We start from the raw sequence: 25,034 nt of genomic DNA, 5'->3' as shown, positions 1-25,034 counted from the left end.
ACTTTCAAATGATTGAGGGAAGAATGTCTGAAGACAGAAAAAATGCGAAGGTGGCAAACACTAGCAACTGGTTAACCTGGGTGAAGAATACGTGGTTCTCCACTGAGTTAGCCTTTTAATTTTTTATAGGTGAGGGAGAGTTAGGAAGAAGGAAGAAATGGAAGGCGCTCCTCGTCGATTCATACCTGAAAAAAATGGAGTCCAGAGAAAATCGGAGGCTTAAATTTCATGTGAACATCCAGTGAGAACAATAGTAATTTTCCAATGTCAAATTTTGGAAAAGCCATAAAGACTGGAACATTCCTGCCTAGGAGCACTTGCAGGTAACTTCCAATCCTTTTCTGGAGGCTCCAGTCCTTCTAGATCTTCATATGTTTAGTGTCATCATTCCTGGAATTGTCAGTTGTTCAAAGTAAGCCTTCAAAGGATCACCATCAAACATTTCATCATCAATATCATCATCGATGGATAAAATTTAGGAAAAAATAGGAAATTTAGGAAATTTAGGAAAAAATAGTCACATTTTAAAGTGGTGACTAAAAAAAGAATAATTTGTAATAAAAAAGTTGGAGACATAAGTGAGTCAATGAACTATAAGATTTTGCTGTTATATTTGACATAAGAAAACTTGTCAGTTATAACTCAATATGAAAAAAATATTTAACCCCTTTGAGAGGACAGTAAAAAATGATCCTGGCATGTTGTCAAAACTTAGGATGCAACTGGGCACAGTGGATCACATCTGTAATCCCGGTGCTTTGAAAGGCCGAGGACGGTGGGTCACCTGAGGTCAGGAGTTCGAGACCAGCCTGGCCAACATGGAGAAACCCCGTCTCTACTAAAAATACAAAAATTAGCCAGGCATGGTAGCACATGCCTATAATCCCAGCTACTCAGGAGAATTGCTTGAATCCAGGGTGTGGAGATGGCAGTCAGCAGAGATCATGCTACTGCACTCCAGACTTGGCAAAAGAGTAAAACTTTGTTAAAAAAAAAAGTTAGGATGCAATACATATGGCATCACAGATAAATGAAAAGAGAGTAGGAGGCTCTTTAAAAAGTGATATATAAATATATACATAAATTTATATTTATATATAAATATATATTTATATATATTTTATTCATGTATATGTATATATTATTTTTATATGTATTTTTTATTTTTATGTATATTTTACTCATATATTTTTTAAAAACATACAAAAATTTTTTAAAAAATATTTTTTTAAAAATAAAATATATATTTTATTTATACATATTTTATGTATATATAAAAATATATACATAAAATATATCATATATAAATATTTTATATACAAAATATATTTACATATTTTATATATAACATATTAATAAAAAATATATTATATTATATATAACATATATAAGCATATTTTATAAATATAATATAATATAAGCATATATTATAAATATATAATATATATTATATAATATATAATATATAATATATATTATATAATATATAATATAATATATATTATATGAATATATGATACATATCAAATATATAAATATATGATATATAATATATATTATATATCTATTATCTTTATATATAATATAAATATATCTATTATATATTATATTAAATATTACATATTATATAATATACTATATAATATAAATATAATATAATATACAATATAATAAATATTTATTATATTTATGTATAAATATATTTATATTTATATATAAATATTTATTATATAATATATATTTATATATTATATAATATATATTATAATATATATTATATAATATAATAATATTATATTATATATTAATATATTATAATATATATAATATTATATAATATTATAAATATTACATATAAATATATATTTATTATATTTATACATAAATATATTTATATTTATATAGAAATATTTATTATATTATATATTATATTATATTTATATTATACTATAGTATATTATTTAATATGCAATATTTCATAATATATATTAGATATGATATTTATATTATATATAAACATAATAGATATATAATATATATTATATATCATATATTTATATATTTGATATATATATCATATGTTCATATAATATATTATATATTATATGTTATATATTATATGTTATATATTATATATTTATAATATATGCTTATATATAATTAATATACAAATATATATTATATATCTATTATATAATGTATATTATATGTAATATATATTAGAAAAAATATATTACATAATATATATTATATATTACATAATATATTGTACATTATATAATATAATAGATATAATATATCTAACATATATTATATATTATATATTATGGAATATAGATATATCTAACATATATTATATATTATATATTAATATAATAGATATATCATTATATCTATTATGTTAATTATATTATATATTAATATAATAGATATAATATATACTAACATATATTATATGTTATATATTATATAATATGGATATAATATATCTAACATATATTATATATTATATATAATATAATAGATATATCTAACATGTATTATATATTATATATTATGTAATATATATATTATATAATTAATTATGTAATATATGATATATTATGTAATATATATTATATATAATATGTTATGTAATATATATTACATAATGTTTTACATAATACATTATTATGTAATATTATGCAATATAATACATAATATTATACTATATATAGTATTATGTAATATATAATATAATATATTGTATAATATTATATATAATATATTATATAATTTATATAATATATTACATAATATTATATATAATATATTACATAATATATATTGTATACTACATAATATATAATATATGTTAGATATATGATACATTAGCTATATAATAAATATATATATACTAATGTATTATGTATATATATATATTTTTTTTTTGAGATGGAGTTTCACTCTTGTTACCCAGGCTGGAGTGCAATGGCGCGATCTCAGCTCACCGCAACCTCCGCCTCCTGGGTTCAGGCAATTCTCCTGACTCAGCCTCCTGAGTAGCTGGGATTACAGGCACGCGCCACCATGCCCAGCTAATTTTTTGTATTTTTAGTAGAGACGGGGTTTCACCATGTTGACCAGGATGGTCTCGATCTCTTGATCTCGTGATCCACCCGCCTCGGCCTCCCAAAGTGCTGGGATTACAGGCTTGAGCCACCATGCCCGGCATAAATGTATATATTATGTATAGTATATATTATATTGTATATTATATATAAAAAATATATAATATATATATTTAAATATATAATATATATTATATGAAAAAATATATATAAAAAATATATAATATATAATATATATATTTGAATATATTATATGTTATATATACAAATATTTAAAATATATATTATATATAAAAATATATATTATATATTATATATAAAAATATATATAATATATATAATATATAAAAATATATAATATATTATATATAAAATATATATTTAAATATTTAAATATATATTTATATATATTTATATATATTTAAATATACATATTTATTTTTAATTATAAATATTATAATTATATTATAAATATATATTTATAATATAATTATAATTTATATAATATAAATTATATTTATATATTATAAATATAATTTATAATATAATTATAATAAAATATTATAAATATATATTTAAATATATAAATATATATTCATATATATTTAAATATATAAATATATAAATATATATATTTAATATATATTTAATAATATATTTAAACATATATAAATATATATTTAAATCTTTAAATATATATATTTATATATATTTATATATTTAAATATTTATAAAATATTAAATATTTAATATATAAAGTATAAATATAATATAATATATATAAAATATACATAAAATATATATAAAATAATATATATAAAATATATATAAAATATATATAAAATAATATATACAAAATATATATAAAATATATATAAAATAATATATATAAAATATATATAAAATATAAATATTAAATATTTAAATATATATTATATATTATATATTATATAATTGATATATATAATAAATATATATTATATCAGCATATTTTATATATATTTTTATGTTTATTTTATATAAAATAAAGTATATATTATATAAAATACATATAAAAATAATGTATATATATTATATATTTTATATAATATATATTAAAACACTAAATATATGTAAATATATAAAATATATTAAAAATATATAAAGTACATGTATTATATATATTTTATGTTTTTATATTTTTATGTTAATTTTTATACATAATGTAGAAATATATAAACTATATGTATTATCTATATTTCATATATATCATACATTTTGATATATATTTTATATGTATTAATATTTATATATAGTATGTAAAACGTATGGGATATATATACTTATGTATTTTTATATAAAATACATAAGTATATATATTATATATTATATATAAAATACATATATTTTATATATTTATATATACTATATGATGTAATATATAATATATAATATATACTTTACATATTTTATAAAATATATATATTTTTATAGTATATATATTATATAAAATATATATTTTTATATAACGTTTTTAATATATAATATGTATTATATACTTATGTATTTTATATAAAAATACATAAGTATATATATCATATAGATTTTACATACTATATGTAAATATTAATACATATAAAATATATATCAAAATGTATAACATATATGCAAAATATACTACATATAGTTTATATATTTCTACATTATATATAAAAATTAATATATACTATTTATAAAAATTTATAAAATGTAAAATACATGGACTTCATATATTTTAAAATATAATTTATATATTTACATATATTTTATATGTTTTTCTATATAGTATATGAAATATATATTATATATACTTTATTTTTATATGTATTTTATATCATATATACTTTGTGTTTTTATATAAAATAAACATAAAAATTATATATATCATATATGCTTTATGTATTTTTATTAAAAATACGTAAGATATATAAGGTATATATATTATCTGTGGTTTTTATATTATATGTAAGATATATAAAACATAAAATACATATTTATATATATTTTATGTATTTGTATATTTTTATACATATTAATTTTAATATACAATATATAAAGTATATATTAAAAATTTATAAGGTATATATATTATATATTTAATTTGTTTTTATTTATGTATTGGTATATAATTATATATATTAATATATACTTTCTATAATTATATATATTAGTATATATAATTATATATAGTTTACATAAATATATGTGATTATATATACTTATATAAATATATTAAATTATATATATTAATGTATATAATATATACCTTATATAAATATATATTATATATAAATATATAATATATACTTTATATAATTTGTGTATTTTTATATGAAATACATTTAAGCGTGTATAAAGTACATATATGCATTTTATTTTTATATGTATTTTATTTATATACTTTATTTTGTATATGCATTATATGTAAAAATACATTTAAAAATATACATTTTATATGTATTTTTACATATAATATATATGTTATATGTACCTTAAAACCCATGAAGTATATGGTATACATATAATATGTATATTTTATGGATTTTTCATAAAATACATATAAAAATATAGACAGTATATGTTATACATATTTTATATACTATATATAAAAATTAATATATCTAAAATATATATAAATGTATAAAATATATATAAAACTATATAATACATACTTTTTAATATATTTTGTATATTTATGTGTATTTTAGATATGTTAATTTATTTATAATATATGTAAATATGTAATACATATTTTATATATTTTTTATATTTATGTTATATATTATATATACTTTATTTTTATATAAAATAAACATATGTTATAGACTTTATGTATTTTTATATAAAATACATAAAATATAGTGTATATATTTTATAGAAAAACATATGTATATAATAAATATACTTTATATATTGTACATATTTTTATATATTTTATATATTTATTTTTATATATAATATATAAAAATATATATTATATACTTTATATATATATATATTTTATTGCATTTTAGGTTTTGGGGTGCATGCAAAGAACATGTAAGATTGCTCCCCATGTTATTCCTCTAATTCCCCACTCCCCACTGTCCCTCCCCTAGTTCTACCCCATAGACCCCAGTGTTTGAATGATAGTTTCCAGGTTCATCTATGTCTCTTCAAAGAACACGAACTCATCATTTTTTATGGCTGCATAGTATTCCATGGTGTATATGTACCACATTTTCCCTGTCCAGTCTATCATCAACAGGCATTTGAGTTGCTTCCAAGTCTTTGCTATTGTAAACTGTGCGTGTGTCCTTATAATAGAATGATTTATATTCCTTTAAATATATACCCAATAATGGGACTGCTGGATCAAATGGAATTTCTATTTCCGGGTCCTTTAGAAATTGCCACACTGTCTTCCATAATGATTGGACTAATTTACCCTCCCACCAACAGTGTAAAAGTGTTACTATTTCTCCACATCCTCTCCAGCATCTGTTGTCTCCAGATTTTTTAACAATTGCCATTCTAACTGGCGTGAGATGATATTTCAATGTACTTTTGATTGACATTCCTCTAATGACCAGTGATGATGAGCATTTTTTCATATGTTTTTTTGGCCTCATGTATGTCTTCTTTTGTAAAGTGTCTGTTCATATCCTTTGCCCAGTTTTGAATGGACTTGTATTTTTCTTGTAAATCTGTTTTAGTTCTTTGTAGATTCTGGATATCAGCCCTTTGTCAGATGGGTAGATTGAAAAAATTTTTTCCCATTCTGTTGGTTGCCAGTTCACTCTAATGATTGTTTCTTTTGCTGTGCAGAAGTCGTGGAGTTTGATTGGGTCCTATTTGTGTATTTTGGCTTTTGTTTCCAATGCTTCTGGTGTTATAGTCATGAAGCCCTTGCCTATGCCTATGTCCTGAATGGTTATGCCTAGATTTTCTTCTAGGATTTTTATGGTGTTAGGTCTTATGTTTAAGTCTTTAATCTATCTGGAGTTAATTTTAGTGTAAGGTGTCAGAAAGGGGTCCAGTTTCTACTTTCTGCACATGGCTAGCCAGTTTTCCCAACACCATTTATTAAACAGGGAATTCTTTTCCTATTGCTTGTTTTTGTCAGGTGTGTCAAAGATCAGATGGTTGTAGATGTGTGGCATTGCCTCTGTTCTGTTCCATTGGTCTGTATCTCTGTTTTGGTACCAATACCATGCTGTTTTGATTAATGTAGCTTTGTAGTATAGTTTGCAGTCAGGTAGTGTGATGCCTCCAGCTTTGTTCTTTTTGCTTAGAATTGACTTGGCTATGCAGGTGCTCTTTTGGTTCCATATGAGGTTTAAGGTGGTTTTTTCCAGTTCTGTGAAGAAGATTTTTGGTAGCTTGATGGGGATAGCGTTGAATCTATAAATTGCTTTGGGCAGTATGGCCATTTTCACGATATGATTCTTCCTAACCATGAGCATGGAATGTTTTTCCATCCATTTGTGTCCCCTTATTTCCTTGAGCAGTGGTTCCTAGTTCCCCTTGAAGGGGTCCTTGACATTCTTTGTTAGTTGTAATCCTTATTTTATTCTCTTTGTAGCAATTGTGAATGGCAGTTCATTCTTCATTTGGCTCCCTTTAAGTCTGTTATTTGTGTATAGGAATGCTTGTGATTTTTGCACATTGATTTTGTATCCTGAGACTTTGCTGAAGTTGCTTATCAGTTTCAGGAGATTTTGGGCTGAGACGATGGGGTCTTCTAAATATACAATCATGTCATCTGCAAATAGAGACAATTTGATTTCCTCCTTTCCTAATTGAATACCCTTTATTTCTTTTTCTTGCCTGATTGCTCTGGCTAGAACTTCCAGTACTATATTGAATAGGAGTGGTGAGAGAGGTTTCCTCATTGTGTTGATGCTCTTTACCATTTGGTATGATACTGGCTGATTTCCAATTCTTGGGCTCAAGTGATTCTCCTGTCATGGCCTCCCAAAGTGCTGGGATTACAGGTGTGAGCCACCATGCCTGGCCACTGACACTTACATATGTGAAAATATGTACAGAATATGAACTACTAGAAAACATAAGAATACTATGTCTTACTATAACTTACTGTACCATGGATTTGTTAAAAACTAAAGTAAAAGTCATTTAAGAAAATAATACAAAGTATAAAACATCTATCAAAATTACAAAAATTCCAGAAAAACTGGACAAAAATCCAAAAACACTAATAAAACAATTGAACAATTTCTTAAGCAATAAAATGTAAGCTACAATGACATAGTGACAGCTTGTGTCTTACAAAAAGCAGATTAAAGTAAGAATTTTTTTTTTTTTTTTTTTTTTTTTTTTTTTTAGATAAGAGTCTGGCTCTGTTACCAGGCTGAACTGCAATGGCACAATCTGGGCTCACTGTAAACTCCACCTCCAGGGTTCAATGATTTTCCAGTCTCAGCCCGCCGAATACTGGGATAACGGGTTCCCGCTACCACACCCAGCTAATTTTTGTATTTTGAGTTCACCATGTTGGCCAGAAATGATCTCCATCTCTTGACTAGTGATATGCCTGCCTCAGCCTCCCAAAGTGCTGGGATTACAGGCATGAGCCACCATGCCCGGCCTAAAGTAAGAATATATATATATTTTTAAATTAAATGAGAGAATATAAAAGTCCAGAGAGTGTAGCACAATCCCCAAAACTCTCACGATCCAGATGGTCACTGGGCCATGCTGAGGTCTTGAGTCTTGGCCCTTCCAGATGTTGGAAAAATCTGCAACACAGATAGAGGTGTGAGGGTCACTGAGGGGCACAGAGGTGGAGGGAGGAGTGGCTCCCTGGGGTGGGTGTGCTCAGAGGGCTCCTCGGGCCCTGGTCTCCTCAGAGTCCGCCCACAGGGCTCTGAGGACTGCATGCTGCTCTCTGATGAGGGGGTTACCTGTGCACAGAGAGTGTCTATAAATGTCCTGCAGGAGGCACTGAGCCCAGGCACAAATACAGGCACCTTCCGGGGGCTGGACCCCTGATACTGAAACAGATGCAGAAGGAGGGGGTGGCTCAAGGATCAACAGGCAGAGTCCCATCCCCTCGGGCCCTGGGAGGAGCAGGAGGTCTGATGACACAGGGCGGGGTGGTGACCTGCCCCTCCCCCCAGACCCTCCATGCCCTCCAGGTGGAAGAACTGCATGTTAAATGTGTGCAGCTTCCTGGAGCACGTCATCATTACTGCCTAAGAATACTTGGTCCTGCCAACACCCCACCAACCCTGTCTGTGCATTTTCATTTAGGAAATCATTATGCTTTGGCCAAACACACGTTTTCCACATAATACATTCCAGCATAAAAGGATTACAGAAAACACTACTTTTTAAAGAATAAAAAACAGGGGGTGTGTGTGTATAATGTATAATATAATATTATATATATATATATATGTATAAAACACACATTCATATGTATATGTTAATTTTGAATAGTAAAATACATTTAAAACAGTGGCTCCCTGAATCGTGCTCCTCAACTCCTCGCAAGTGAGCACAGCCCTTACTTGTCTTCAGGGGTTTCTTTTGTTGGCATTGGACACAGACACAGAACCATCGATGCCCAAGCCAGTGCTCTCTGCACACAGAAGCCTCCAACCTCATCTTGAGGAATGGGGCCAGGAGGCCACCCGAGACCCCAGAGCTCCGGGGAGGCTGACGGGCTGCTGGGACTGGGCACACCCCAGTGGGTCCTGGATCCTGGCTTTTCCCCTACTTGATGCCAGGACCTACTGAGTGCCCACGGGTGTCCAGTGCTGGGCTGGGTGGGCTGCTTGCCAGTATGGCAAAGCCCAGGGATGCCTCCCTCCCTTTCACATCTTTCCCAGGAGGCATGAAACATGGGGGTTCATGGTCAGCCCCAATGTCTGCTCATGATGAACTGATGATGCTCCCTGTTGGCTTCAGGGGGCTGGGATGGTAGAGCTGAGTCCCCTCAAATGAGCTTCAGTGGCACTGCAGACAAGAACACGGTTCGTGGCCTTGGAATCCTGCACGTGGTAGCCTGACCAGCACCTCAGCCTCTCCCTCATTAAAGCAGCCTGTGGAGGGCTCAGCCCAGCAGGCTCACGGGCTGCTGTGGAGAGGGTGTGTTCCCTGGAGGATGTTCTCTGGGCATCCTTCACTTGCCTTTAGGGATTTCCAGCATGACAGACAAAGGTCACAACAGGTCAGGCAAGGCTCTTCAGCATCCTCATCCTCCTTGAACTCTCCAGGTGTCCTGATGAGATAGCAAGAGATTGCGGCAGACACGGGGACACAGGCACTGTCTGCCTTCCCCTGGTCACGCCGCCCCTGCACACTCACTTTTCTTCTGCCTGTTCAGGCTTTGTCTCTACTGCTTTTTCCGCAGGTGCCTGGAGAGGACTTGCTGGCATCTGAGAGGAAGAAAACAACTGTGCATGTCCAGAGTCCCCAGTGCAGCTTTGGGGGGTGGTCCCCAGAGCAGACCCAGATGTCATTGGGAACCCCTCCAGTAGGGTGGGGCCCCAGCCCGGCTTCCTGCCTGGACCCTGTGGAGTTGCTCAACAGGATTCAGCGCTGCAGCCTGGGGGTCAGGAGTCAGGGCAAGGGCGAGACCGTGGGCAGGAGGGCTGCAGACGGACTTTACAGGTACTGAAGACCCAGAACATTGACTGCCACGATGAGACCAGGTCCCTCAGGAGGATGATAAGAGAGAAGGGGGAGAGGGCCGGAGCTAGAGGAGCTCAGGAGTCAGAGGGGAGATGAGATAATTACATGCTGATGGCCGTCTGCACTCTTGGACTCTTCCATGTCTGCTCCAGCAGCTTCAGGGTGTTGGGAGCAGCAGCCGTGATGGGGCGGCCATGGGAGGGAAAGGGGAGAGTGAGAGTCGATCAGGCACTCGGGCCCTGCCGTCCTGAGGCTGCGGAGCCAACCCCACAGGCTCCGGTGTGCTCATCTCCAGAGCCTTCTCCGCAGCCTGGATCACTTCCTATAGCGAGGGAGGAGCCCCTGTCTGCCACACACTTCCCCAGTCCTCACATCCTGTAACTGTGCCCAGACGGGGAAGGCCAAGGCCGTATCATCTCATTCCTCCAAGGGGCGGCCACCATCTTCAGCACGTTGTGCACAGTATGTGATTCCCTCCCTCCGCCTCCTCTAGGGCCCGTCTCTGCTCTTCTGATGAATCCTGTGTCCTTTCTCCCTGTTGATCACCAATCCCGCTGCTCTCCAACAAAAAGACACAGGAGGGAAGGGCAGGGCTGCACCGCCAGGCCCTCCATAAACCTGTGGGTCGCACCCTAGGTCGGCAGCACCTGCCACAGGCCTGGGGCTCAGTTGGGGCCTGTGGGACAGGTTGACAACTGATGTCACAGATTGAGTGACTGTTGTATGCCTGGGATGACCTTAGGGACTTGGAAAATACTCAACCCTCACAAGAATCCCACAAGCTTCTGAAAGCTTAGAAACACTGTGACGGGACTCTAGGGAAAGCCCCTTGTCCCACTGCCTTAATCCTCAAGTGAGGCTGTGGTTGTCAGCACGTGAATGAACGGGCCCTGCCAGGTTTTGCCTGAGCTGTGGGAGGACTGGGCGGGAGGGCACCTGGCAGGCCTGAGACAGGGAACAAGCTGGGTCTGACTACAGTGTGGGGCTCAGGACAAGGCTGTCAGGTCAGAGCGGAGGGTGTGACAAGACAAGTGACCCCTGTGCCAGCTGTCCAGCGGCTCCATCCTGGGTCCAGTGGATTCCAGGAACCAGGTTATAAGGAGGGTGTGAGCCTGCAGCAACACGCAGCCACTCCACACACATACCGTAAAATTCCTGCTGGCCGCAGAGGGTCTCGGTGACAGCTGGACACTGAATTCTCAAAACCAATTCAGCTTCCAGTCCTAGCTCAAGGATTTGGGACTGGGTGAGAAGTAGAAGCCAGAGCCATGCCTGAGTATGGGATTCCCCCTTGGGTCTCTAGGATGGGAGCACACAGTAATCCCAGAGGAGGATTCTCTGCCTCAGGAGACCCAGGGAGTGCCCTGTGACCAGGAGCAGATGCTGAGGGCTGGACAGGAAGGTGCTGCTGCAGGTCCCCAGACTGCAGAGGGAGAGGGTGGACTCCTGCCACCTCCTGGCACATGCATGAAGGACTCTGTGTCCAGGGTGACACAGCAGCTGTGAGAGGCTGTGTCCCACCTCACTTCCTGCACAGCACTCAATGCCACACCAGTATGCTCATCTTACTCATCTCTTGTTTTCCGTTCACAAAGGACACTACTCGCTCCCCTCAACACACACACACACATAAAACCCAGGGCTTTGGTGTTCGCTGTGGCGGCACAGGCAGGAGACGTCTGGCCTTCTGGAAAAGGTCATCTTGCCCATGAAAACAAAACTCCTTCCATTCTCATTAACATGCAGAAAGAACAAACCATATCCCTACACCTATTTCCTTTTATATTTACTGACTTCGCAGCTCCCAGCCGAGGCGCAAAAACCACAGGTGTAACCCAACTGCCCCAAGAACCCTATGCCCCAGCCCCACCTGGAGTGTCTCCGCTACTGGCAGAGTCTTTGTCATCACTGGTTTCAGGAAAGCTGTCCTCAGAGCTACCTACAGAGACACAAACATCAGAGAAGGGTGACTTCAGAGTGACTGGAACAGCACTCCTGCTCCACGCTCAGCCACACTGGGTGACACCAGGTGTCCTGCTCCACCTTCTGTGATCTCAGACTCTCCCTGGGCTCTGTGGACTCATCTGGGAGCCTTCAGATGAGACAGAAAACGTGAAAAAAAATCCCCCTTCACCCATCCACCTCCTCTGGCCCATTATGACTGTCAGCTCCATTCTGAGAACCTTGAATTCCCAGCATAGATGCACACATGTTGAGTTAGGTGAGTGCAGTGAACAGAACCTGGGTCAGGCTCATGACAGCTGGCCCAGAGAACATTCCGACAGGATGGCAATGCTCTCTGCAGTGTGCGCATTGAAATACTGGGTACTCGAAACAGGGGTCTTCAGAGGAGGTTCTGAATGTTTTACTTTTGTGTCTTGAAATTAATTTAAATTAAATATAAATAAGCATAGAGGCCTGCAAGGTGCCCTTCCACCCAGTCCTCCCCCAGCTCAGGCAAAACCTGGCAGGGCCCCTTCATTCATGTGCTGACAATCGCAGCCTCACCTGCGGATTAAGGCAGTGGGGCAAGGGGCTTTCCCTAGGGTCCCGTTACAGCGACACATAGATGGGTCATGGAGGATCAATTCTGAGGGCTTTAGTAGAAAAGGCTTGTGAAGGAGGGAACTGAAAACACTGAGGTGTCATGACCACTCCAAGGGCAGGAGGAAATAGGAAGGCCTGCTACCAGATGAGATTTATTAGAAAATGAGGTTTAGAAGCGGATTCCCAGTGAAAACAAATGAGTTTGCAGAGATAATGCAAACAGTTTTGTTCTGTTACTACCCAGTGAACGTTTGCCCAGGCGCTGGCAGGATTTCCTTTAGGTTAACCAAAGTGTCCTTGGCGTGGAATCAACTGCATTCTTTTTTTTTTTTTTTTTTTTTTTTTGAGACGGAGTTTCGCTCTTGTTACCCAGGCTGGAGTGCAATGGCGCGATCTCGGCTCACCGCAACCTCCGCCTCCTGGGTTCAAGCAATTCTCCTGCCTCAGCCTCCTGAGTAGCTGGGATTATAGGCACACGCCACCATGCCCAGCTAGTTTTTTGTATTTTTAGTAGAGACGGGGTTTCACCATGTTGACCAGGATGGTCTTGATCTTTTGACCTCGTGATCCACCCGCCTCAGCCTCGCAAAGTGCTGGGATTACAGGCTTGAGCCACCGCGCCTGGCTAACTGCATTCTTTTTTAAGATTATGCTTTCTTTCTTTTTTTCTTTTCTTTTCTTTTTTTTTTTTTTTTTTTTTTTTTTTTTTTTTTTTTTTTTTTTTTTTTTTTTTTTTGACACCGAGTCTGGGACTCTCAGCCAGCCTGGAGTACAGTGGCCCAATCTTGGCTCACTGCAACCTCCACCTCCCAGGTTAAAGCTATTCTCCTGCCTCAGCCTCCCAAGTAGTTGAGATTACAGGCACTCAACACCACGCGCAGCTAATTTTTGGTATTTTTTAGTGGAGACAGGTTTCACTATGTTGACCAGGATGCTCTCAAACCCCTAACCTCGTGATCCATCTGCCTGGTGCTCCCAAAGTGCTGGGATTACAGGCATAAGCCACCGGGCCCAGCCAAGATTGCACTTTCAGTGAAACTACCCCACACACACCCAGGCACACCAAGCACCACAGCATATGCATTCACACAGACGCACACCAGCCCTGTGCACACAACTCCATCCCACCTACAGAACACAGAGCTGCTCCCAGGGACTGAAGAATGTGGCCATTGCTCCTTATCTCAAAACAATATTCCTCTCATTGACAAAAGGAAGCTCAATTCAGGCTTTTTGTCTACAAAAAAAGCAAGTGAGACAGTGCCACATTCCTCATCATGTTACATATTCATCCACACTGAGGAGGGTCCCCAATACATACCGTTCTCCGAGACTCCTGAGGCCAACTGTAAGAAATGGAAACATATTGCTGTTAGCAACAGACCATGCTGGATCCTGTGCACACAGATGTCTTGTTCACCTACTGACATTAGAAAAGCAAATTGGAAAAAGGCAAAGTAACTCATAAGGAAACAGGACAAAAAGACTCATGTGAAAAACCTAAGCTTTTCTTGGAGGATGTTTCCTGCAAGTTTATGTGGCTTGGCAGTTAAGTAATTTTGCTCCAAAAAGACAACCAAGCAACTGAGGAATAAAACAACTGCCCGTCAGTGCGTGGCTGGTGCTGCCATTTTCTCCTCCTGTCTTAAATGAAGCCTCAGTGGGGAACAGACTCTCACTCAGAATTCTCCCCACCAAGGACACTGGATAAATCACCTACGATACGTACAGTCAGATTCTCCTACCTTACTGAAATTCAAAAGGATAAAGTTAAGAAACCTTTTCTCCAAACAAACCAGGTGGACTGACCTTCTGCTGTGGGGGCTCCTCCTCATCTGAGGAATGGTACGAGCAGATATCCACCACGGTATATTCTGCAGAAAGTAGAAAGACACAGAGTGACCAACAGCAGGTGCAGGGGAGGAGCAGAGAAGAGAGGGTTTCTAGCCCCAGGTCACCTCATTAATGTGAAATAGCCCATCTCAAACGCGGCACACCACCCAGAGCAGGCTGTGTGTCCCGGCAGCCTCTTAGGTGTTCTGCCGCCTAATCTGGCCTGAGCTCACTTGCCCTCCCTTCCTGAGTCCTTCCAAGCTCATTTCCTCCCTGGAATCCACCTCTGGTGCTTCTGTGTGCATCAGTCATTCTGCGATATGTTCTACTTGGTAAAAAGCAACCTTTCTTCTAAGGCATCTCATTCTAGCCAAAATATATGGTATATTCACTAATCTTTTATGTTGAAGACGATAAATCTTTGAAAACACATAGTTATCCTCTCCTTTCAAGGTAGCCCCTATTTAGAAAGTGCTATCTGTCCTTGCACTTGACTTTCTCAACACTATGTCTGCATGTGTCAGGAGTCCGTTGCTGCTCACACTCACACTGGCTCTGACACTGGAACAGCCCATCATGGGGGCAGCAGGTGGGGCGCTGACCCTCTCCATCCCAGCTCCAGGAGGTTCCCGCAGGGACGGTGGGTGGGAGCCCAACACCCAAGTGGTTTCTTGAGATCATAGTCAGCGCTGTGTTTGACTGTGTTTACTACTAAACTAAAGCATTTTCCCACTTATTCCTTTTTTTTTTTTCTTTTGGCAGATGGTCTCTGTTACCAAAGCTGGAGTGGTGTGACATGATCTCTGCTCACTGCAACCTGCACCTCCAGGGATCAAGTGATCTTCCCCACTCTGCCATCCAGGTAGCTGGCACAACAGGTGTTCCACCACACTCAGGTAACCTTTTGTATTTTTAGTCGATATGAACTTTCACCACATTGCCTAGGCTGATCTTCAAATCCTAGACTCAAGCAATCCACTCGCTTCTGCCACTCGCTTCTGCCTCTCAAAGTGCTAGGATTAGAGGCATCAGCCATGCATCCAGCCCACCTAAGCATGTCAAATGCTTGTAAAAATCGGGTTATTAAACACAATAGAGTATGTCCTTGATTATTTCTCTGCTTTAGACCACAAGCTGAGAAACGATGCCACCATGACCCCCAACCACTTGTGAGCTCGCTTCTCTGTTTCACATAATAAAGGCACATAGAAAAGTCCAGCGTAAAATGTACCTACTGATACTCTGCGTCAGGCAGCCCTTGAACTCCCTAAAATGACAGACAGTGTTTGGGACCTCTCAAGACTCTTATCCTTCCACATGCACAAACAGATGCCAGAACTGCCTGGCATAATGACGAGTTATACCAAGGACGCCTGGTGAATGCACAACAGTAACCCACTGCATCAATCCTCCTCCCGTTCCTGAGTTCATGTCTGGCTCTTCTGTTTCGGAGACAGAGAGCCTGGGAAATCCATCTCTGCACCATCTCTATCTGAGGAGTGAAGATATAACATTGACTTCAGGTACAGCTGTGGTGGAGGATGAGTGCGTTTATTTAGGTGAAATGTGCAGCAGCGATTCAATGTTTTAGAAAGTTTTCTGAATTTTCTGGGTAAACGCGCATACACTCCCAAAGACATTCCCAATCACTCCACACAGCTGTCTCCTCCATACCTCATCGCCCTCATGCACACCACCCTGTTCCATCTAAAATGGCATTCTGCCTCAAGGGACTCAAGGGGATGGCCACGGTTCTTTACTGGATGGACTGAGTGTTTTTTAAACCAAACTGTCCCAGTCTTCTTTCTGTCAAGAAGCTCAAACCAAAGCGGTCCTTCAGCAAAAGCAGGAGAGTAAGTGCAACCTGTTGCCACACTGAAGATCTTTCCCTAGCCAAGGAGCGCTTCCAGAATACACACCTTTGTCCTTGGTGGGTTCCTCTGCCTGCATGGAGGGAAAGAAAAACACCGTGAGCTTCAGACCATCCTGAGGCTTGAGTGCTCAGGGCTTTTCTTCACTTGTTGACATTAGAAGACCAGATGGGAAAGAGTGTTCAAGTCAAAGGAACGCAGAAGGAGAACAGGACAGCTGACTCATGCGAAAGTCGATCTTGCAGGACATTCCCTCTGAAGGTCCTGTGGCTTGGCAATGAAGTGATTTTGCCCCAAGCACAGAATCAAGCTGCTGAGGAGGAAGCTCACTGCCACTCAGTGCGTGGCTGGTGCTGCCATTTTCTCCTCCTGCCTTAAATGAAGCCTCAGTGGGGAACAGACTCTCACTCAGAATTCTCCCCACCAAGGACACCGGATAAATCACCTACGATATATAGGCTCAGATTTCCCTACTTTACTGAAATTCAAAAGGATAAAGTTAAGAAACCTTTTCTCCAACCAAACCAGGTGGACTGACCTTCCACTGTGGTGTCTCCTCCTCATCTGAGGATTGGTACGAGAACGGTTCCACCAGGGTGTATTCTGTGGGAAGTAGGAAGACACAGAGTGACTGTCAGCAGGTGCAGGGGAGGAGCAGGGAAGAGAGGTTTTCTAACCCCAGGTGACCTCATCAATGTGAAATAGCCTATCTCAAACTGGGCACACCACCCAGGGCAGGCTGTGTGTCCCAGTAGCCTCCTCAGGGCTCCTGCCTCCTCATTTGACTTGAGCTCACTTGCCCTCCCTTCCTCAGTCCTTCCAAGCTCATTTCCTCCCTAGAATCCACCTCTATTGTTTCTGAGTGTATCAGTCATTCTGCAATATGTTATATTTTGTAAAAAGCAACCTTTCTTCTGGGATATCTCACTCTAGCCAAAATATACGGTATATTCACCAGTCTTTTGTGTTGAAGACAATAAAGCTTTGAAGATACTTAGCTATCCTCTCCTATAAAGGTAGCCCCTATTTAGCAAGTGCTATCTGTCCTTGCACTCGACCCTCTCAAGGCAATGTCTGCGTGTGTCGGGAGTCTGTTGCTGCTCACACTCACACTGGCTCTGACACTGGAACAGCCCGTCATGGGGGCAGCAGGTGGGGCGCTGACCCTCTCCATCCCAGCTCCAGGAGATTCCCGCAGGGACGGCGGGTGGGAGCCCAGCACCCAAGTGGTTCTTTGAGATCATAGTCAGTGCTGTGTTTGACTGTGTTTACTACTACACTAAAGCGTTTTTCCTCTTATTCCTTTTTTTCTTCATTTGGCAGATGGCCTGTGTTACCCAAGCCGGAGTGGTGTGACATGATCTATGCTCACTGGAACCTACACTTCCAGGGATCAAGTGATCTTCCTCACTCTGCCATCCAGGTAGATGTCACAACAGGTGCGCCACCACACCCGGGTAACTTCTTATATTTTTAGTAGATATGAACTTCCACCACGTTGCCTAGGGTGATCTCCAACTCCTGGACTCAAGCAATCCATTCGCCTGGGCCTCTCAAAGTGCTAGGATTACAGGCATCAGCCACGCATCCGGCCCACCTAAGCACGTCGAATGCTTGTAAAAGCCCGGTTATTAAACACAATAGAGTATGTCCCTGATTATTTCTCTGCTTTAGACCATGAGATGAGAAACAATGCCACCATGATCGCCAACCACCCGTGAGTTCACTTCTCTGTGTTTCACGTTAATAAATGCACATAGAAAAGTCCATCGTAAAATGTACCTACTGATACTCTGCGTCAGGCAGCCCTTGAGACCTCCCTAAAATGACAGACAGTGTTTGGGACCTCTCAAGACTCTTATCCTTCCACATGCACAAACAGATGCCAGAACTGCCTGGCATAATGACGAGTTATACCAGGGCCGCCTGGTGAATGCACAATAGTAACCACTGCATCAATCCTCCTTCCGTCCCTGAGTTCACATTTGCCTCTTCCGATTGAAAGCCTGGGAAATTCATCTTTGCATCATCTCTATCTGAGGAGTGAGGATATAACATTGACCTTCAGGTACAGCTGTGCTGGAGGATGAATGGGTTAATTTAGGTAAAATGTTCAGTAGCGATTCCATGTTTTAGAAAGTTTTTCTGAATTTTCTAGGTAAATGCACATACACTCCCAAAGACATTCCGAATCACTCCACATGGCTGTCTCCTCCATACCTCATCGCCCTGATGCACACCACCCTATTCCATCTAAATGGCAATTCTGCCTCCAGGGACTCGAGAGGATGGTCACGCTTCTTTACTGGATGGACTTGGTGTTTTTTCTTTTTTTGGACGGAGGAGATTCGCTCTTGTTACCCAGGCTGGAGTGCAATGGTGCGATCTTGGCTCACCACAATCTCTGCCTCCTGGATTCAGGCAATTCTCCTGCCTCAGCCTCCTGAGTAGCTGGGATTATAGGCACACGCCACCATGCCCAGCTAATTTTTTGTGTTTTTAGTAGAGACAGGGTTTCACCATGTCGACCAGGATTGTCTCAATCTCTAGATCTCGTGAGCCACCCGCCTCGGTCTCCCAAAGTGCTGGGATTACAGACATGAGCTACCGCGCCCAACCCTGGAATGAGTGTTTTTTAAACCCAACTGCCCCTATTTCCTTTTGGTCAGGAAGCTCAAATGAGAGCAGCCCTCCAGCAAAAGCAGGAGAGTAAGTGGCACCTGTTGCCACACTGAAGATCTGTCCTTATCTAAGGGGTGCTTCCAGAATACACACCTTTGTCCTTGGTGGGTTCCTCTGCCTGCATGGAGGGAAAGAAAAATACCGTGAGCTTCAGACCATCCTGAGGCCTGAGTGTACAGGGCTTTTCTTCACTTGTTGGCATTAGAAGGCCAGATGGGAAAGAGCGTTCAAGTCAAAGGAAAGCAGAGGAGGAACAGGACAGCTGACTCATGCTAAAGTCGATCTTGCAGGATATTTCCTCTCAAGGTCCTGGGGCTTGGCAATGAAGTGATTTTGCGCCAAGCACAGAATCAAGCTGCTGAGGAGGAAGCTCACTGCCACTCAGTGCGTGGCTGGTGCTGCCATTTTCTCCTCCTGTCTTAAATGAAGCCTCAGTGGGTACAGACTCTCACTCAGAATTCTCCCCACCAAGGACACTGGATAAATCACCTATGATACATAGGGTCTGATTCTCCTACCTTACTGAAATTCAAAAAAAGAAAATTAAGAAAGCTTTTCTCCAACGAAACCAGGTGGACTGACCTTCCACTGTGGTGTCTCCTCCTCATCTGAGGATTGGTACGAGAACGGTTCCACCAGGGTGTATTCTGTGGGAAGTAGGAAGACACCGAGTGACTGTCAGCAGGTGCAGGGGAGGAGCAGGGAAGAGAGGTTTTCTAACCCCAGGTGACCTCATCAATGTGAAATAGCCTATCTCAAACTGGGCACACCACCCAGGGCAGGCTGTGTGTCCCTGCAGCCTCCTCAGGGCTCCTGCCTCCTCATCTGACCTGAGCTCACTTGCCCTCCCTTCCTGAGTCTTTCCAAGCTCATTTCATCCCGAGAATTCATGTCGGGTGCTTCTTTGTGTATCAGTCATTCTGCGGTATGTTATACTTGGTAGAAGGCAACCTTTCTTCTGAGACATCTCATTCTCGCCAAAATATACGGTATATTCACTAATCTTTTGTGTTGAAGACAATACAGCTTTGAAAATTCTTAGTTATCCTCTCCTTTAAAGGTAGCCCCTATTTAGCAAGTGCTATCTGTTCTTGCACTCGACCCTCTCAAGGCAATGTCTGCATGTGTCGGGAGTCCGTTGCCGCTCACATTCGCAGGGGCTCTGACACTGGAACAGCCCGTCATGGGGGCAGCAGGTGGGGCGCTGACCCTCTCCATCCCAGCTGTGCGGGAGGTTCCCGCAGGGCAGGTGGGTGGGAGCCCAACACCCAAAAAATTCCTTGAGATCATAGTCAGCGCTGTGTCTTGACTGTGTTTAATACTAAACAAGCAGTTTTCCACTTATTCCTTTTTTTTTTCCTTTCATTTGGAAGATGCCCTGTGTTACCCAAGCTGGAGTGGCATGACATAATCTCTGCTAACTGGGACCTGCGCCTCCAGGGATCAAGTGATCTTCCCCACTCTGCCATCCAGGTAGCTGGCACAACAGGTGTGCCACCACACCTACTTAACTTTTCGTATATTTAGTCGACATGAACTTTGACAGCGTTGCCTAGGCTGATCTCCAACTCCTGGACTCAAGCAATCCATTCGCCTGGGCCTCTCAAAGTGCTACGATTACAGGCATGAGCCACGTACCTGGCCCACCTGAGCATGTCAAATGCTTGTGAAAATCGGGTTTTTAAACACAATAGAGTATGTCCCTGATTATTTCTCTGCTTTAGACCACGAGCTGAGAAATGATGCCACCACTACCGCCAGCCACGCATCAGCTCAGTTCTCTGTGTTTCACATTAATAAATGCACATAGGAAAGTCCAACATAAAATGTACCTACTGATACTCTGCGTCAGGCAGCCCTTGAGACCTCCCTAAAATGACAGACAGTGTTTGGGACCTCTCAAGACTCTTATCCTTCCACATGCACAAACAGATGCCAGAACTGCCTGGCATAATGACGAGTTATACCAGGGCCGCCTGGTGAATGCACAATAGTAACCCACTGCATCAATCCTCCTCCCGTTCCTGAGTTCACATTTGCCTCTTGCGTTTAGGAGATTGAGAGCCTGGGAAATCCATCTCTGCACCATCTCTATCTGGGGTGTGAGAATATAACATTGACCTTCAGGTACAGCTGTGCTGGAGGATGAATGTGTTCATTTATGTGAAATGTTCAGTAGCAATTTAATGTTTTAGAAAGTTTTTCTGAATTTTCTAGGTAAATGCACATACACTCCGAAAGACATTCCCAATCACTCCACACAGCTGTCTCCTCCATACCTCATCGCCCTGATGCCCACCACCCTATTCCATCTAAATAGCAATTCTGCCTCCAGGAACTCGAGAGGATGGTCATGCTTCTTTACTGGACGGACTCTATGATTTTTTTTTTTTTTTTTTGACGGAGGAGATTCGCTTTTGTTACCCAGGCTCGAGTGCAATGGCGCGATCTCGGCTCACCACAATCTCTGCCTCCTGGGTTCAGGCAATTTTCTGCCTCAGCCTCCTGAGTAACTGGATTATAGGCACACGCCACCATGCCCAGCTAATTTTTTGTGTTTTTAGTAGAGACGGAGTTTCAGCATGTCGACTAGGATGGTCTCAATCTCTAGACCTCGTGATCCACCTGCCTCGGCCTCCCAAAGTGCTGGGATTACAGACATGAGCTACCGCGCCCAACCCTGGACTGAGTGTTTTTTAAACCAATCTGCCCCTATCTCCTTTCTGTCAGGAAGCTCAAACCAGAGCAGCCTTCCAGCAAAAGCAGGAGAGTAAGTGGCCCCTGTTGCCACACTGAAGATCAGTCCTTAGCCAAGGAGCGCTTCCAGAATACACACCTTTGTCCTTGGTGGGTTCCTCTGCCTGCATGGAGGGAAAGAAAAACACCATGAGCTTCAGACCATCCTGAGGCTTGAGTGTTCAGGGCTTTTCTTCACTTGTTGCCATTAGAAGACCAGATGGGAAAGAGTGTTCAAGTCAAAGGAACGCAGAGGAGGAATAGGACAGCTGACTCATGCTAAAGTCTGTCTTGCAGGATATTTCCTCTCAAGGTCCTGGGGCTTGGCAATGAGGTGATTTTGCCCCAAGCACAGAATCAAGCTGCTGAGGAGGAAGCTTACTGCCCCTCAGTGTGTGGCTGGTGCTACCATTTTCTCTTCCTGTCTTAAATGAAGCCTCAGTGGGGAACAAACTCTCACTCAGAATTCTCCCCACCAAGGACACTGGATAAATCACCTATGATACATAGGGTCTGATTCTCCTACCTTACTGAAATTCAAAAAGATAAAATTAAGAAAGCTTTTCTCCAACCAAACCAGGTGGACTGACCTTCCACTGTGGCGTCTCCTCCTCATCTGAGGATTGGTATGAGAATGGTTCCACCAGGGTATATTCTGTGGGAAGTAGGAAGACACAGAGTGACTGTCAGCAGGTGCAGGGGAGGAGCAGGGAAGAGAGGTTTTCTAGCCCCAGGTGATCTCATCAATGTGAAATAGCCCATCTCCAACAGGGCACACCACCAAGGGCTGGCTGTGTGTCCCTGCAGCCTCGTCAGGGCTCCTGCCTCCTCATCTGGCCTGAGCTCACTTGCCCTCCCTTCCTGAGTCCTTCCAAGCTCATTTCCTCCCTAGAATCCACCTCTGGTGCTTCGGTGTGCATCAGTCATTCTGCGATATGTTATACTTGGTAAAAAGCGACCTTTCTTCTGAGACATCTCATTCTAGCCAAAATATATGGTATATTCACCAGTCTTTTGTATTGAAGACACTAACAATATAGTTTTCCTCTCCTTTAAAGGTAGCCCCTATTTAGCAAGTGCTATCTGTCCTTGCACTCGACCCTCTCAACGCAATGTCTACGTGTGTCGGGAGTCCGTTGCTGCTCACACTCACACTGGCTCTGACACTGGAACAGCCCGTCATGGGGGCAGCAGGTGGGGCGCTGACCCTCTCCATCCCAGCTCCAGGAGGTTCCCGCAGGGACGGCGGGTGGGAGCCCAGCACCCAAGTGGTTCCTGAGATCATAGTCAGCGCTGTGTTTGACTGTGTTTACTACTAAACTAAAACATTTTTCTACTTCTTTTTATTCATTTTTGGCAGAAGGTCTCTGTTACCCAAGCTGGAGTTGTGTGACATGATTTCTGCTGAGGGGAGCAGGCACCTCCAGGGATCAAATGATCTTCCCCACTCTGCCATCCAGGTAGCTGGCACCACAGGTGTGCCACCACACCCAGGTGCTTTTAAAATTTTTAGTCAATATGAACTCTCTCCACATTGCTAAGGCTGATCTCCAACTCCTAGACTCAAGCAATCCACTGACCTCCGACTCTCAAAGTGCTAGGATTCCAGGCATGAGCCATGCACCCGGCCTACCTGAGCATGACAAATGCTGTTGAAAATCGGGTTATTAAACACAAAAGAGTATGTCCCTGAGTATATCTCTGCTTTAGACCACGAGCTGAGAAATGATGCCACCACTAGCACCAACCACCCGTCAGCAAACTTCTCTGTGTTTCACATTAATAAAGGCAAATAGAAAATTCCAGTGTCACATGTACCTCCTCATACTCTGCGTCAGGCAGGCCTTGAGACCTCTCTAAAATGACAGACAGTGTTTGGGACCTCTCAAGACTCTTATCCTTCCAAATGCACAAACAGATGCCAGAACTGCCTGGCATAATGACTAGTTGTACCAGGGCTGCCTGGTGAATGCACAACAGTAACCACTGCATCAATCCTCCTCCCGTTCCTGAGTTCACATTTGCCTCTTGCGTTTAGGAGATTGAGAGCCTGGGAAATCCATCTCTACACCATCTCTATCTGAGGAGTGAGGATACAACATTGACCTTCAGGTACAGCTGTGCTGGAGGATGAATGCGTTAATTTAGGTGAAATGTGCAGTAGCGATTCAATGTTTTAGAAAGTTTTCTGAATTGTCGGGGAAAACACACATACACTCCCAAAGACATTCCCAATCACTCCACACGGTTGTCTCCTCCATACCTCATCGCCCTGATGCACACCACCTATTCCATCTACATGGCAATTCTGCCTCCAGGGACTTGAAGGGATAGTCATGGTTTTTTACTGGATGGACTTAGTGTTTTTTAAACCAAACTGCCCCTGTCAACTTTCTGACAAGAAGCTCAAACCAGAGCAGCCCTCCAGCAAAAGCAGGAGAGTAAGTGGCACCTGTTGCCACACTGGAGATCTGTCCTTAGCCAAAGAGTGCTTCCAGAATACACACCTTTGTCCTTGGTGGGTTCCTCTGCCTGCATGGAGAGAAAGAAAAACACCATGAGCTCCAGATCACCCTGAGGCTTGAGTGTACACGGC

At 39.9% G+C, this 25,034-nt stretch overlaps 1 protein-coding gene across 1 annotated transcript; it reads right to left on the bottom strand.

The window, feature by feature from the left end:
• Nucleotides 1-9,604: 9,604 nt before the first annotated feature.
• On the bottom strand, nucleotides 9,605-22,569 carry LOC141584835 (uncharacterized). The gene is made up of 11 exons (XM_074400688.1): nucleotides 22,539-22,569; nucleotides 20,285-20,349; nucleotides 19,796-19,820; nucleotides 17,559-17,623; nucleotides 17,069-17,093; nucleotides 15,126-15,190; nucleotides 14,638-14,662; nucleotides 12,640-12,708; nucleotides 10,875-10,924; nucleotides 10,443-10,513; nucleotides 9,605-10,356 (listed from the first exon to the last, which is right to left on the bottom strand). Exons 1-11 carry the CDS (start codon nucleotides 22,567-22,569, stop codon nucleotides 10,203-10,205), a joined length of 645 nt encoding a protein of 214 aa, XP_074256789.1. The 3' UTR covers nucleotides 9,605-10,202.
• Between the last annotated feature and the right edge of the window lie 2,465 nt (nucleotides 22,570-25,034).

Source organism: Saimiri boliviensis, chromosome 1 (genome assembly GCF_048565385.1).
Source record: "Saimiri boliviensis isolate mSaiBol1 chromosome 1, mSaiBol1.pri, whole genome shotgun sequence".
Classification (NCBI taxonomy): Eukaryota; Metazoa; Chordata; class Mammalia; order Primates; family Cebidae; genus Saimiri; species Saimiri boliviensis.
Note: the sequence above shows the minus strand (reverse complement) of the source record. Positions and strands in the feature narration are given on the sequence as shown.

Excerpts from the sequence above, each read along its gene's own strand:
- LOC141584835 (XM_074400688.1), bottom strand. The coding sequence starts at position 22,569 with ATGCAGGCAGAGGAACCCACCAAGGACAAAG. Across the intron at positions 19,821-20,284 it reads AGGAGACACCACAGTGGAAG|GCAGAGGAACCCACCAAGGA; the intron begins GTCAGTCCACCT and ends CCCTCCATGCAG. Across the intron at positions 17,094-17,558 it reads AGGAGACACCACAGTGGAAG|GCAGAGGAACCCACCAAGGA; the intron begins GTCAGTCCACCT and ends CCCTCCATGCAG.